At 39.5% G+C, this 14953-nt stretch overlaps 1 protein-coding gene across 4 annotated transcripts in view; it reads left to right on the top strand.

The window, feature by feature from the left end:
- DIAPH2 (diaphanous related formin 2) overlaps window positions 1-14953 on the top strand; it is a 908274-nt gene that overhangs the window by 360686 nt on the left and 532635 nt on the right. For all 4 annotated transcript variants that reach the window (XM_043974079.1, XM_043974078.1, XM_043974081.1 and 1 more), the window contains 2 exons: window positions 7141-7239; window positions 8857-8951. In XM_043974079.1, the coding sequence (XP_043830014.1) occupies window positions 7141-7239; window positions 8857-8951 (194 nt within the window). The remainder of the gene's footprint in view (window positions 1-7140; window positions 7240-8856; window positions 8952-14953) is intronic.

The following is a 14953-nucleotide window of genomic DNA, read 5'->3' as shown; positions in this document are numbered from 1 at the left end:
TCCCTCCCCTTCCTTCCTTCCTTCCTTCCTTCCTTCCTTCCTTCCTTCCTTCCTTCCTTCCTTCCTTCCTTCCTTCCTTCCTTCCTTCCCTCCCTCCCTCCCTCCCTCCCTCCCTCCCTCCTTCCTTCCTTCCTTCCTTCCTTCCTTCCTTCCTTCCTTCCTTCCTTCCTTCCTTCCTTCCTTCCTTCCTTCCTTCCTTCCTTCCTTCCTTCCTTCCTTCCTTCTTCATTGTATATATTATTGTCCTGGTCCTGCTTGCTTCACTTTCTATAAATGCATTATACATCTTCCTGGACCATCCTGTACTATTTATATTCATCTTTTCTTAGGGTGCATTAGTATTTCATTATATTTGAGTGCTGCAGTTTATAGACCTATTTCCCAATCAGTGAGTATCAACTTTATTTCCAGTTCACTGCTCCTTTCAAAAGTGCAGTAATAAATATTTTGGTGTGTATGGGGCCTTTCATTTTGTCTCTTCCTTTCTTGTAGTTGGCAGCAAGGTGACACAATGGATAGAGTGCTGGGCCTGAAGTTAGGAAGATTCTAGGTCAAATTCAGCTGTGGACATTTATTAACTGTGGGATTCTAGGCAAGTCACAACCTCGGGCTACTTTAGTTTCCCTATCTCTAAAATGGGGATAATAATAACACCTATCTCCCAGATAGTTGTGAAGATCAAATGATAAAATATTTATAAGGCACTCAGCACAGCACCTGAAACATATCAGACACTTAATAAATGCTGATTCCCTTCCTTTTCCCTGTAATAATGATGTCATACTTCCTAGCTGTGTGAGTAAGCAAATCACTTAACCTTTGTCTGTCTCAGTTTCCTTATCTGTAAATGGGGATAATAATAGTACCTACCTCTCAGAGTAGTAGTGAGGGTTAAATGTGACAATATCTGTAAAGCACTTAGCACCACCACATAGGGGATAAGGAAATACTAGCTATTATTAATATTGTAGTATACTCCCAGTAATGGAGTCTCTGAGCCAAAGATATTCAAGGTATGAACATTTAAATCTCTTTTTTAGCATAATTCATAATTGCTTTCAAGAATGAGTGGTTCAATGCAGAACTTCCCTAATACTGTATTAATGTATCTGTCTTGTTGTAGCCACTACATAATTGATGATTCACTCACTTTATCACTTTGGCCAATTTGCTTGGCATGATGTGAAACAGCAAGTTTCTTTTAAAAATGCCTTTAATTACAAGTGATGTAGTGCAGTCTTTCATATGGCTACTAATAGTTTGTCATTTTTGTTTTAAGAACTGTTAGTTCACATTCTTTGATCACTTATCCATTGGGGAATGGCTTTTGGTGTTAAATATTTGTCTTAGTTCCCTGTGTGATGATATCTCAGACATCAGATGCTTATTGGTTTTATTTGATGCCCAGATTTCTTCTTAATCAACTATTTCCCTTTTTTGCTGTAGAAAGAGGCATACTAAACAGTTGGTCTTATCTCCGGAGGATGAGAAAGAGGAAATGCCAAAAAGGACAGTTTGCTTAGGCTTCAGAAAGGACTCTCGCTGCAAGGGTGATTAAAGACTGGGTTAGTGTTTCATGGGGCACCGTTGGCATCTTCAGCCTCTCAACCATCTGTCTTGGATGCTTTAGTAATAGACCTTCATGAGGCACCTGTTGAGTTCCCTTCTGGAACTCTGGTTCTGTGTCGCTTTGTTTACTGTCCCCTCTTGCTTAGCAAAAGGCCTGCTGCCTCAGGTGTCTTATGTATGTGATTGGTGGCCCCTGAAGAATAAACACAGCCCATAGCAAACAGTTTGGAGGTCAGAAATTGAAGGAATATCTTTAGGAAATTGAAGACAAACATATTGTATTAGGTTGGTGGTACAAATTTGTGGTATTCTTTTGTTTCAGTGCATTTTCCTCATTTGTAATCTTAGTATTAGAGTGTGTAGTCTTCTGGGTTTTGTGAGATTCAGATCCAGAATTGTGGAGGTTCCTGGGATTCCTCTCTGTGAAATGTGTATGTTAAACCCACTCCCTTCATCTTGATCCAAGAAAACCATATAGTTGCTGGCAAATATCCAGACATTCCAATGAAATTGTGACCTCATCGATAATCTTTAGAGGTATTTCCTTCAAAGATACCCATCTCACCCAATATATTCCTACCCTTCTTATATAATTCTGGTCCGCATCCTTCAATAAAATTGAAGGTCTGTCTGCTGGGAAGGAGATTCAGTGTTGAATGGAGAACCCGGACAAGAAGTTATTACAAACATAATGGGAAGGATCTGGACTATTTTCATTCAGCAGGCAGTCAATATGAGAGCACATCCCATTTTCAGGTTCCTAAGGAGCACCTTCAACTTAATTGTTCTTTTTTTTCTTGTTGTTTTTAAAGAAAGGCACAAACAAGTAAGGCCCTCAGACTTTGAGAACGATCATCTTTGACCTTTGCGTGCTACCGCCTGTGCTATTGAGCACTCTCCTAAAATATAAAAAAAAATTAACTGCGTTGTTAAACCCAGTGTTCTGGTGACATTTATCTGTCTTTAGTAATTGGCTTAATGAACAGGTGTACAAGTCTATTAGTCATGCAGATGTTAATTTCAGAGTAACATGTGCTTCCTGGTTTGGGATGTGCTTTTATAAACTCCAACCAGTAAGGTTTGCTCCTTAATTAGTGACTCATTATAAGGTAGTTGTGTGTGATTCCTGCCATTAGGAGCGTTAGTCTTGTTTGAATATGCTTTAAACTTCTGGAACCCTTGTGGTAATGCCATCTCGATTGCTTAAGGTACCACGTGGGTGTCACAATGAATGAATCTACCTTTCTGGAGGCCGCATTAGTTAGCACACAGCTGTAGGCAGTAGGAAAGTCCAAATTTCACAGCTGTAGCAGCACATACTGTGGCTGCTTCAAGTGAAAAACAGTTTCTTCCTGCATATTGCATCAGCTTTTTCTTTACAAGCTTTGGTAAACAAATATGTTCCCTTCACAAAATCAACTCCAAAACAATTGAATAGAAAACCTTTGTTGCTTACCAGCTTTGCTAATCTGGCTTGGTATTCTCTACGGATCCTTGGCTCTCCCTGCTCCTTGCAGTTTATGCTGAGGCTATCTGGCTAAGTCACCTTTAAGAATGGGGGGCGTTAGGGTTAGACACTTGACACTTACTAGCTGTGTGACCCTGAGTAAGTCACTTAACCTTCATTGCCCCGCAAAAAAACAAAATCAGAATTCAGTCATGTTGTTGAAAAATACTAATCAGTGTTTTAAACTACTTTGCAAAGTACCAGATTTTGGACTTACTCTCTCCCCCATTAGAATGTGATTCCTTGGGGGCAGGAACTGTTTTGGCCTTTGACTGTATCCCCATGGCTTAGCACAGTTCCTGGAATGTACTAAAAGCTTAATAAATGCTTGTTGTCTGAATGAGTAACAAATACAAATATTGAAAAGAATAGAACTTGAGCTTTAGCCATAACGGTATGGATTTTCAATAGAGCAATTGATTTCATCAATGACATTTTCCTATGACATGGATTAACTTAATGAGCTACAAACACTTGATTAGAAGATCATAGTATTTAGTTATGGAAGGGAGCTCGTAATCACCTAGTGCAGAGGTTTGCAAAGTGTGGCCCATGGACCCCTGGGGGCCCTGACACCCTCCCTTGAGCTCAAAGCTGGTTTCATGTTTTTATTTCTAATATAGTAAATACTGATGAAAGTTGTTTGAGTACTTCAATCATTTTTAAGACTGTGAAGGGGTCCTGAGACCCCAAAGTTGGTTTAGTCCAATGGCCTGAAATGCTATGAGACTGATCACAAAATTGCACAATCTAAGAGCCAGAAGGGAAGTGCATACTGTCTTCAAGAAGCCCTTTTATTATCGACTCACCAAATGGCCTTTCAGTCTCTCCTTATAGAATTCTAACTGGGGAGGGGGAAGCTACTCTTGAAGGTAGCCCACTGCACTTTTGTCCTCCTCTCGTGGTTATGAAACCTTCCTGCATATCAAGCTTTAGCAAGAGAATATCTTGGGACAGAGTATAGGCTATAGCCTCACTTTCTTGGAATTACAATACCTTTAGTATTGTCCTACTTTTAATGTATTTTGCTTCTGTGACTTAACCATCTAGTGACCAGGCAACTCTAAGACTTTAAGCTGCAGAGAGAGTTGGTGTTTTCTACACCAATGAAATCACAGCTCTGGAACCCCCCCCCCCCAAAAAAAAAGGGAGGAAAAAAGAAATTAACCCAAATGTTCTTTTCTGCTTCTACTCAGTGTTCCTCATTCTGCTCACTAGATCCAGGTTATTGAATTAGAAATGATGGGAGCCTTGGGAAGTGTCTTAGAATTTGTGATAGAGACAGCTAGGGAAGATAGTCATATTTGACATGCATCCTAGATTGATTCACTAAAGACACTATTTGAGACCTGGGAGAATGGTGTCTTTGGAAGCTAAAGAAACTTAAGAAGCAGTGGGTATGGGACAGCTACAGCACTGACCCTGGAGAACTTGAGTTCGAATCCAGCCTCAGACACTTGACACTAGCTGTGTGACCCTGGGCAAGTCATTTAACCCCAATTGTCTCACAAACAAGGCAGTGTGTGCCTCAAGTGTTAGGCTGAGTGGAGGCCCAAGAGAATGATGACTTAGAAAAACCTTTGTATGCACCATTAGTATGTCTTTCCTATTAACATAATTTTTACTGTCCATATGAAGTATTTATTACTAGTATGATCATGATTGTCCTTGTCTTTTAACAGTGCTTATTTATTCAAATTAGCATAGTATGTTGGCTTAAAACCCATTGGCTTTCTATACTCTATTTACATGAGGTCAGAATATAGTCCTCATCATTTAGAGGATTCTAATTATGTCAATGAGGAAAAAGGATTCTCATGTGGTCTATGTTTGGACAATAAAAAGGTCAATTCCATTCAAATCTTTCATGTCATTTCCAAATTGGTATGAGTCTAGCATTGTTTTTGTTTGTACTGGAGAAACATGTGAAAGGATCAACATCTCTAATTGTAAAAATCTGTAGTCATTGTGGAAGCTAGAGAATGTTAGGGTATCACAGTTTTACTCCTCTAGGGAGAAGTGTGACGTCGCAGTGCTAATCATGATAAAATCTCTCAAGTGTGAGACACAATTTCCGGAGAAAACATTTCAAAATAACAAATACTATTTCACCAGTTTGGATGTGGCATTGAATGGTTCTTGGCAATTGTGAAAGACCAATTGCTTCAGTGACCTCTTTAGTTGTTTTTGGCACAGAATCTCACTCATTGAGTTCGTATTCTCAGTTGTCATTTCAAAAATTTGAGCTAAGTTTTCATTCCTTCAACCAAAATATTCTTTGCCCTCAAGGAACTCACATTCTAATTGGGGAGACAACATATAAATACCTAGATAAATAGAAGATATAGACAAAGTGGTCTCAGGGAGGAGAGCACAGGGAGAGAAGGCACTAAGGGAAACCGAGTGACCAGTAAAACCTTCCTACAGATGTTGGGAAGCTACAGAAACTGACTCTTGAAACAAGACTGGGAAACTGAGAAGCAGAGGTGAGGAAGGAGAGTGTTTCAGGCATGGGGGATGGCCAGTGCAAAGGCATGGAGATGGGATATGGAGCATCAGATTTGAGTACCAGCAAATAGGTGCTGGATCCTAGAGTGTATGATGGAATGTAGAGTATAAGAAGACAGGAAAAGTCAGGATGAGTGTAAGGCCGAATTCATGACTTTATATTTGAGCCTGGAGGTGTTTGGGAGCCATAGCAGTTTGAGGAGGGGGCAACATGGTTGGACCTATACTACAGAAAAACACTTGGGGAACTGTGTGATAGAGACTAAGAAGGATCAGTTGGTCAGCTAGGAGGAAAATGAGGAAAGAGCATGTGAAATCTTCATTGAGAGAGGGAGTATCTTTCTAGAGTATTCCTTACTACAACAACAACAACAACAACAACAGACTAAATCTGAACTCCCCTCCCCTTAAAAAAGGAGAATGGGCTCTCCAAAGTTAGAGCATCGTTCTTGGTGCTGGTGAGGACTTTTTTTTCTTGCTGTTTCTGTTCAAATACAGTGTTGCAGCTGAATTCTTTGTAACCCCAAATTTCAAGTTTGTTTTCAAAGGTATTTACATTTTGAAATGAGTATTCTTTTGCTTGGTTTCTTGTTGCAAACTCTTGCTCTCTCTAAGTTCTGTGCTGCTGCATTTCTGATCTTCACAGGCCCAATTCTGTAGCAGGTGGAGTGGCTGGTTCAGGGGCCAAACTTGACTTGGTTCAAGTGAGCCCCATTAGGGCTCAAGCCAAGTTTTCTGCTTCCACTGACAAGAGAGTTGGCCAAAGCAAATAACCCTGATGATCCCAAGCGACTTTTTAGGGCGCTCTAACTTTCATAAAGTGCTTTACATAGATTGTTTCTTCTGAACCTCCAAACAGCATCTGAGTTGGACAGCACAGGTGTTGCCCTTGGTTTACAGATGAAAAAACAGAAAGGCAGGGAGCTCCAATGTTTTGCCTTTCAAAACTCAGCTATTAAATGTTAAGGTTGGAATTTGGAACCCGAGCCCCCTTTAATCTAATTCCTTCCTTACTAGAGGGATACATAGGTACTAGATTTTTCAAACACCTTATGCATACGCACAGCGATGCCAGTAATGTGCTCATGAGAAATGTCTTCCCTAGTGTTGCTCGGTGGCTCAGCAGGATTGAATTTGTAGATTCTTAACAGATAATGTTATTGTTTCTGCTTCAATATAATAATATTGAATGAATCAACCGCATAGATTAGAGAATGTTTTAAAAGGAGTATGTACTGGCCATCATGTTCATCCAAATTAGTCTGATTTTACTCTATATTAATTACAGTGATATTGTTGGTAATGGTCGAGATAATGAATGCTACACATTAGGTAAGAAGCAACGATTGATTTTGGTTCTCTTTCACTTATCTGTTTTGCTTAAGTGCTGGTATTTAATTTGCAGTGAAACCTCTAAACAGGTCTATATTTTTCTGTTTCGCCTCCTCCTTGAACTAATGAAATAAACACAAATATTGATTTCAGAATGAACTTTATTAATGTAGTTAATATGGCTTACTCTAATGTTGCATTGGGTATTTTCATTTTTTTTTCAGTTAAGAAGAACATTGATGTTCCAGAAGAAAAGAAAGTTACTCCCAAGAAGAAAGTTAAAGAACTGAGAATTTTGGATGGAAAAACTGCTCAGAATCTGTGTATGTAAATCATTCTTTGGGTTCCCCCCCCCTTTCTTTTTTACAAAATAATTTAAAGAAAATTGTAAATTCATAACTTCTTTCCACTTGAAATTATCAGCTCAATCTTGTTTTGCTTGTTTCCTTGACTATCCTTGTCTTTCACCTAATTTCAGTCTATAGCCTTTCCCGGAGAACATTTTTTTTTTTTAATTTGAGGTCATTAAAAATCAGCCACAATTATAGCTGATTCGTGATAAAATTCTTTCACATATGAAATTATTCTGAAAGGTTCCTTTGGGAACTTGCCTTCACTGTGTACTATTTGTCTTAGTTCGCCTGTCTTACCCCTATTCTCTCCTAAGAGCTATGTAGGTGATCCCACTGAATGGATCCACTTTTTGTATAAAGATGCCAAACCTGTTTTTTCTATGGACACAGAGTACTCTGTGTTCCCAAAATCTTCGAAACCTATTACCAGCCTCAAAGGCAAATATGTGGTTGATACTGTCTTGATTTGATGCCCACATCAAAGTCTTTAATCTGGGATAATTTTCAGTTTGGGACCAAAATATGCTCAGTGGAATATAGCTTGATCAAGTGGTTGGCTGTATCAGCTTGCACATGTATTAGAGGGTTTTTTATATAACAACAACATTTCTTCACAATGACTACGGTGCTATTTCAAAGTCCATTTCATCAAGGATTATTATGCGAGGAAAATGAATTTCAGTATGGGAGGATTCACTTGGATTCTCCCCTTGATTGGACTGGAGATATTGTGACTGGGCCCATACCATTTTTGAGGCACACTTTCATCTACCATTATTCAGTGTACCACATAGGAGTTTAACTGTTTCTCATTAATACTTCAAACGATGATACTTCTAATTGGCCATTGAAATCTAACTCTACCTTAGATTACTTTGAAAATTGAGAATTTAAAAGAAAAAACTTCTCCAGGAAGTGAAATCTAGTGCAGTTATAGCCACTATGGAAGGCTCTCAGAACTTTTGGTATAAATTCATGTTCAATGGAAAACTAAGGTGAAAGGGCATTGCTTAAAAATACATTCTGAGAAACTGGCACTTTAGTGCATGTAATTTGCAAATGGCTATAAGATATAATGATATGTGTCCAGTTAAATAAATGGCTTACAGAGGAATCAGTGATTCTAAAGAGAAAGCAGCTAAGAGCACTCCAGAGGAGCCCCAGCAGGGATGCACCCAGCATTCTCTATGAAGTTGCCTTGCTTTTTTCAAGGAAGAAGTATTGTAGCACTAATGATATGGTTACTTAGTAGGTTACTTTAACTTCATGCCTGAGAAAAAAGTAACTGGGCCATTATCAATCAGCAGGGGATGTTTTTGAGCTGGAAGGAGACACTAGAAACAGAGGCCTTCTGGCTTTGGCTTAGTTTGTGGTAAATACATATCACCTGTGAAGCCTGAGCTCTAAGACCACAGCATACATCTTGGGCTGCTGAGATGGCACATTGGCTGGTAGAAGCTTTTAATAACCATTATGAATGTCATGATTAGAGGTGACTATTTATTATGTGATGACTATGAAAACATGCATTGGGAGGTTTAGCTTTTAATATTGAAATTTATTTTTATTAAATCTCTTTTATTTTAGCTATCTTCCTGGGTTCTTATCGCATGTCTTATGAAGATATAAAAAACATCATTCTGGAGGTGAATGAAGACATGTTGAGTGAGTCATTAATTCATGTAAGTTAAACTGATTCATAATGTCGAATTTATTTTGGGGAAGCATCTTCTAGGTTATTGTCACGTGGTCAAGCAAAACTTCCTTGAGGGAAAAGGTTTGGGTAACCAACATTCTATATTCAATTACTACTAACTTAGGAGTGCCTAGGAGCATCTCTAATAATTATGTGCATGTAAATTATGTACATGTAGCTGTATTTTGTTTTTTATTTCTGGAAGGAAAGACCATCAAGGGCTTTTTTCAGGCGGAAGGAAGCCTTTGTTTTGGCCTGCTCTCCCCTCCCCCTCTTTTTCTTTCCTCCACTTTGTTCATTTGGAGACAATAGGTTTGGATGCCATGCTGTCACTTTGTGGAAGGCACCACGTTTGTGTGACCCAGAGTCTCCTGGAATATGGAAGTGCTTCATGATTTACTCAGTCATAAGCAAGTTTTTAATGAGCTTGTACAGTGTTTCTGCTATTCCTATTAAGATACATTTTGACAACAATTATACTTAGACATGTTCTGTGGATTACATGTAGCAGAAAACCAATCCTTGACATTTCTGTGTTCTACAAACAGTTTTTGCATAGACCACCTGGATTTCAGTAATTTCATACTACATCATTTTAAATCCTTAACTTTGAACTCTCCTTGCGGATTGGTATTGAGACTCCTTCCCTGCGAGCTCTCAGCCTTTTCCCTTTTTTCAGCACCCTTCTGTTATTTTCTGTTCCAGACTTTGGACAAGCATTAGTCTTGATTGTACTTAGACTAAATCTTCTAATTGAAACCTATTTGCCCTTTCAGTGAGCTCTGGCTGAATGTGCCAGCAGGAAAGTCAGGATCTTCCTAGGCTTGCTTCTCAGTATTTCTTGCAGTCACAATGGTCATAAGAGTGTCTTGTCTAATTCCTCTTAGTACAGTAGCTGTTTGTTTCTTTGTTAAGAGGGAAATAGGCCAGGATGAAGTAGTCCTAAAATACGAAATATCCTGGAAACCTAGAGTGATAATAACACACAATTTTGTCCCTCACATAAGTTAGATTATGATGAGTTCTAAATGATTGTTATTAAGAGTATGGACGTTCACACAGGGAAGGAATCCTCATGGCTTAGTTTGACCAATGAAGTCTTATGATACAATACAGGCAACAATGATTAGACACCCACTGTGTACAGAGCACTATGTTAAACCCTGCAGGGGCCTCCAGGTTGAAAAACACTATAGTTCTTGCTGTAAAGGAGAACACAAAAATACCTCTTGTAATTCACAGTGTATCATTTGATAAGCTCTAGTTCACAGTATCATGTCACAAATGCATTAGAAATTTCTAAAACATGGCACTTCCTGAATAAAAAGCATTGTGGAAGAAATTGCATTTATGGTGAATTTTCAGGATGGTTTGGAATTGACAGGATGAAGTGGAGGAGTTGAGTCAGTTCGGCCATAAGGGAAAAAAACATGAGCAAGCGTATGGAGATGTGAGTGTGCGGTATGGGTTTGGACACAGAGATTAGGATGATTTTATTGGGTATTAAAGCGCATGGAAGGGAGTAATAAGAGAAATGGCTGGAGAGTGAGGACACAAACTTGTAGAGGAAATTGAATTTTACCTGGGAGCCAATAAGAGGCCCCTGAAGAATTTTGAAGAAAAGAATGACATGATTGAATCTGTGCATAGAGATAGGATTGGGCCTGGGGTTTCATTGATAGAGGGGCTTCTCAGTTGAGGAAATACCCTCTATCAGTACAGAGGAGTATCTTGTCTGCAACCTTGAGTCTTAGAATTACCTAGAACACGGAATAGTTAAGTGACATGCTTACTAGGGATAGCTATGCATAAGAAGGATTATCCTGGCAATAGAATAAAAGATGGAGTAAATGATATACTTGTTAGGTGGTCTTCATGGATGAGGTGGGATTTGAATTTGTCCTCAAAGGGGACAGCAGGTTCTAGGTATGTGAAACATGTAGGGAGAGGCACTTGAGGTCAGATATAGTTCATTTAGAAATGTCTAAAATATGATATTGGTGTGATGATTTGACCCATGTAGCTATAGCAGAATGGGTTATGTAGGAGAATAGCTAGCAAGCAGATTAGAAACCGGTTCAGAGTAGATTCTGGGGGCCCTCAAATGTGAGCCTAAGGATTTTTCATGATCTGAAGACATTTGGAAAATTCTGAAGATGTTTTTAAAAGGAGAACAATATGCCCAGATAGTGTTTCAGAAAGATTTGTCTTTTGGTGTCATATAGAATGGATTGGAGGGGAGGCAACAGAACCAAGGAGATGAGTTGGAATGCTATTGCAACATTCCAAGAGATTAAGAGTTAGGCTTGCACTAGGATCTGACTATGAGTAGCTGCTGGAAGAAACTCTACCATGGAGGAAGTGACAGATGTGGTATTTTGAATGCTGGGGAATGGAGTCAAAAGAGGATAAAAAAGCATCATATCAAAATTTCAAGCCTGGTTGGTTAACAGCAAGAAATGTGGAGGTTATGATAGGAAGGGGGTCTTTTTTAGGGACTAAGAAGAAGGTAAAGGTTTTATACATATTGAGTTAGAGGTGATGGAGTGACCTCATAGCAGAAATCTGGAACAGGCAGAGTTTTCATCCTTGGAGAGATTTTGGAACCCTAGCATCAGAGATAGAAGGCAGATTGGAGACCAAATAGTCTAACCTTCCTCAATTTCCACATGAGAAAAATGGCCCGAAGCTATTGGTCACACAGATTGTAGTAGAGGCAAGATTCGAACTGAGATCCTTTGATTCCCAGTTCACCGGACCGTGGAGGTGACAGTTGACACCATGAGAATGGATAAGTTTTTCAGAAAAGAGGGAAGGGAGCGAAGAACATTGGGGAATACCTAAATTTTAGCTATGGAAGTTCACAAAGGAGATGGAGGAATGGTAAGGGGCAGAAGAACTAGGTCACTATATCACGGCAAATGGATAAGCTTTCTGGAAGAGAGAGTATCAAGGTAGATAGAATGGTCCATAGGGGATACAATGAAGGCAAGAGAAATCATTCTCTTTTGGTATCTGATTTGCTGGCATTTCTGCAGTGCACTTCATACTGTACATGCCTTCCAGCTCTTTTTAGTTCGACAGTACATCCCAGGCTTGTGGATTCCATAAGTGAAGCTTCCATTTGTTCTAAACCCTTTTTTCTAGGACTAGCTACACCCCTGCTGGACCTGTGTGTGCCTTTGTTCACTCTCTTTTTCCCTCTTACATTTTCTTTCCTTTTCTTCCTTTCATCGCTACAAATGAACCATCGTCTTTACTCTCCAGGGTGCTCATTCTGTGCCTGAGCAGAAAAGAAATAGAGCCCCTGGATTAAACCCTTCATATCTGGACCTGGAGAAACACCTCCATGGAGGATATCTTGCCACTGCTGCTTATGGATAATCTAGGTTCCTTCCCCTCCGGTTTGCAGATGATATACATTTGTGCAGGACCTATTACCTCTCTGAAGCACATCTGGCTATACAGCACAGCCGCATCAAGGCAACAACTCCACCTTGCCACATGAATCTTTTCTAGGTGTGGCATCATATATGAGATCAAATCACATGATCTTTAATTGCATTGTTGAGCAGAGGCGAAACAGAACCAAAAGTCATATAACCCTTTCCTCAGCCTGCAGGCCTCCCTATACTTTTAGGGAGGAAAAAAGTTCCTTAATGTTCCTCAGTTAACTAATTTTAGAGCATAATTATTCTTACAACCAGAATTGCATTCTACTTTATATAATTATTCTTATATTCATAGTTAATAATAAGGTTGATTGTTCTCCCCTCCTCCATCCATCTTTCCAATCATTACTCTGTTTAGGTCAGTCGGTCAGTATTTGTGAAGTGCCTACTATGTGCCAGGCACTGTGATAAATGCCAGGGATACAAAGAAAGCCAAAAGACAGTCCCTGCCCACAAGGAGCTCACAATAAAGTTGTGGAAGATAACGTATAAAAGAAGCTTAAAAAGAGAAGGGAGAGGGGATGATATCTTGTGGCCTGATGGGAAATGATGAAAAAACTGCACTGGGCAACCTCCTTAAGTTGTCGATCTTGGAGGAACTTGGCAATGTATACCCTCCACTCTCTCCAATCAAAGGGAGGGAGAAGGAGGAGGCCTAGGGGCAAGGGCAGCTGATAAGGTATGAATTTCAGCCTTGGTATCTTCTTGTTGGATTATGAGAGTGTGAAGAGAATAGAACACTGAAGTCTCTTTGTGTGTATCTATCAGTCTATATCTTTCTATCTCTCTATCTCATATCATTTGGTACATCTCTGTACTCTCTCTCACTGCCAGGGTTGATGACTTCCAAAGACACTGAGTATATCAATTAAGCTTATAGTACCAGTCAGGGTGTAGAACTTTAATGCATTTTTTTCTGTTAAATAAGAACTTATATTAACCACGGTCATTTTCATGGTTCTTTAGGGGAAAATGAAACATTGGCAATAACAGTAACAACAATTAGATGTTTTTCCAGTTCATCATCATAGCGAAATGTGTAATTAATTATTTTTAATGAGATGATAAAACATATGAAAAGCATCCTGTCTAAATACATTGGTGTTTCATAGCTTCTCTTGGCTTCCTTCTTAGTAATTCTCTTTGACCCAGTGATACATTTTCGTTTCTTTGGGTCTTTTGGGTCTCTCTGCCTAATGTAAAGACTGTTTTTTTCCCATGTATTTTTTCCATCATACTTCTGCCTCTCCATACGTCTTCCACATCCACGTGATACACCTATCACCTCTGTCTGGTTCTCTTCATTTTTTTTTTTTTTGGTGAGGCAATTGGGGTTAAGTGACTTGCCTAGGGTTACACAGCTAGCAAGTGTTAAGTGTCTGAGGCCAGATTTGAACTCAAGTCCTCCTGACTTCAGGGCTGGTGCTCTATCTACTGCGCCACCTAGCTGCCCCTCTCTTCATATTTTGAGATATCATTGTACCACAGAAGCTATCCATCTTTTGTCCTTCTCTTCAACTCCATGGCAGGATTACCTCCTTTTTTGATCATATCTGTCCTCAATAAGATCTTTGATGCTGTTTCTTAAGTGTAAATAATCCTTGATAATGTGCTATGGGCTAATTATTCCCACTATTCATTGTTCTATTGCCCTTAAAAACTGTCTGTAGTCCTTAATAGTGACCACAATCCCCAATGCAGATCTCTTGAGTCAGACTGAATAGTTGCCTTGTCAGTCAACAAGCTTCTTTAGAATTTTGTGTTGGTGCTTAACTTTATACCTGTTTGTTGTTGTTTTTTTGGAGGTAGTGGTGGTGCTGGTACCAGGCTATGAACCTCTCTCTTCTAGAATATCTTTGTCTCATTGTATTTCACCTTCTTCATGGCTTCATTTTCCCTTTCTGTACCTGTGCTATGCTTTCTAGGAGATTTTTCAGAGGCCACCTTGTGGTCAAGAACAACGTCTTATTGGTCATCCTGTTGTATGCCCAGCCCACAGTAAATGTTTAATAAATGTTGGTTGGACATTGATCATCTCTGACTGTTAAGCTTTAGAAGTAAAACAGCATGGGGGGCAGCTAGGTGGCGCAGTGAATATAGCACCGGCCCTGGATTCAGGAGCACCTGAGTTCAAATCCGGCCTCAGACACTTGGTACTTCCTAGCTGTGTGACCCCGGGCAAGTCACTTAACCCTCATTGCCCTGCAAAAAAAAAAAGTAAAACAGCATGGTATAGAGAAAAGAGCCTTGGACTGTATGGTGGAAGACCTTAGTTCTAATCCTAGTTCTACTACTTACTACCCATGTGACTTTGGACAAGTCACTTTTCCTCTGTGGACCTGAATACCATAAGCTATAAAATGAAATGGTTTGCATCCAATGGCCTCTTAAGTCACTTCTAGCTCTAAATCTGTGATCCTGTGAAATAAATCACTTTGTGCAGCAGCCAAGTGTCCCTTCTTGCTTACATTTGTTGTTCTCTTTTTTTAACCATCACTACCTACAACAAAGAAATTGAAGAATTCCTTTTTTTCCA

Source organism: Dromiciops gliroides, chromosome X (genome assembly GCF_019393635.1).
Source record: "Dromiciops gliroides isolate mDroGli1 chromosome X, mDroGli1.pri, whole genome shotgun sequence".
Classification (NCBI taxonomy): Eukaryota; Metazoa; Chordata; class Mammalia; order Microbiotheria; family Microbiotheriidae; genus Dromiciops; species Dromiciops gliroides.
The sequence above is the reverse complement of the archived record's forward strand: the minus strand, read 5'-3'. Positions and strand labels throughout refer to the sequence as shown.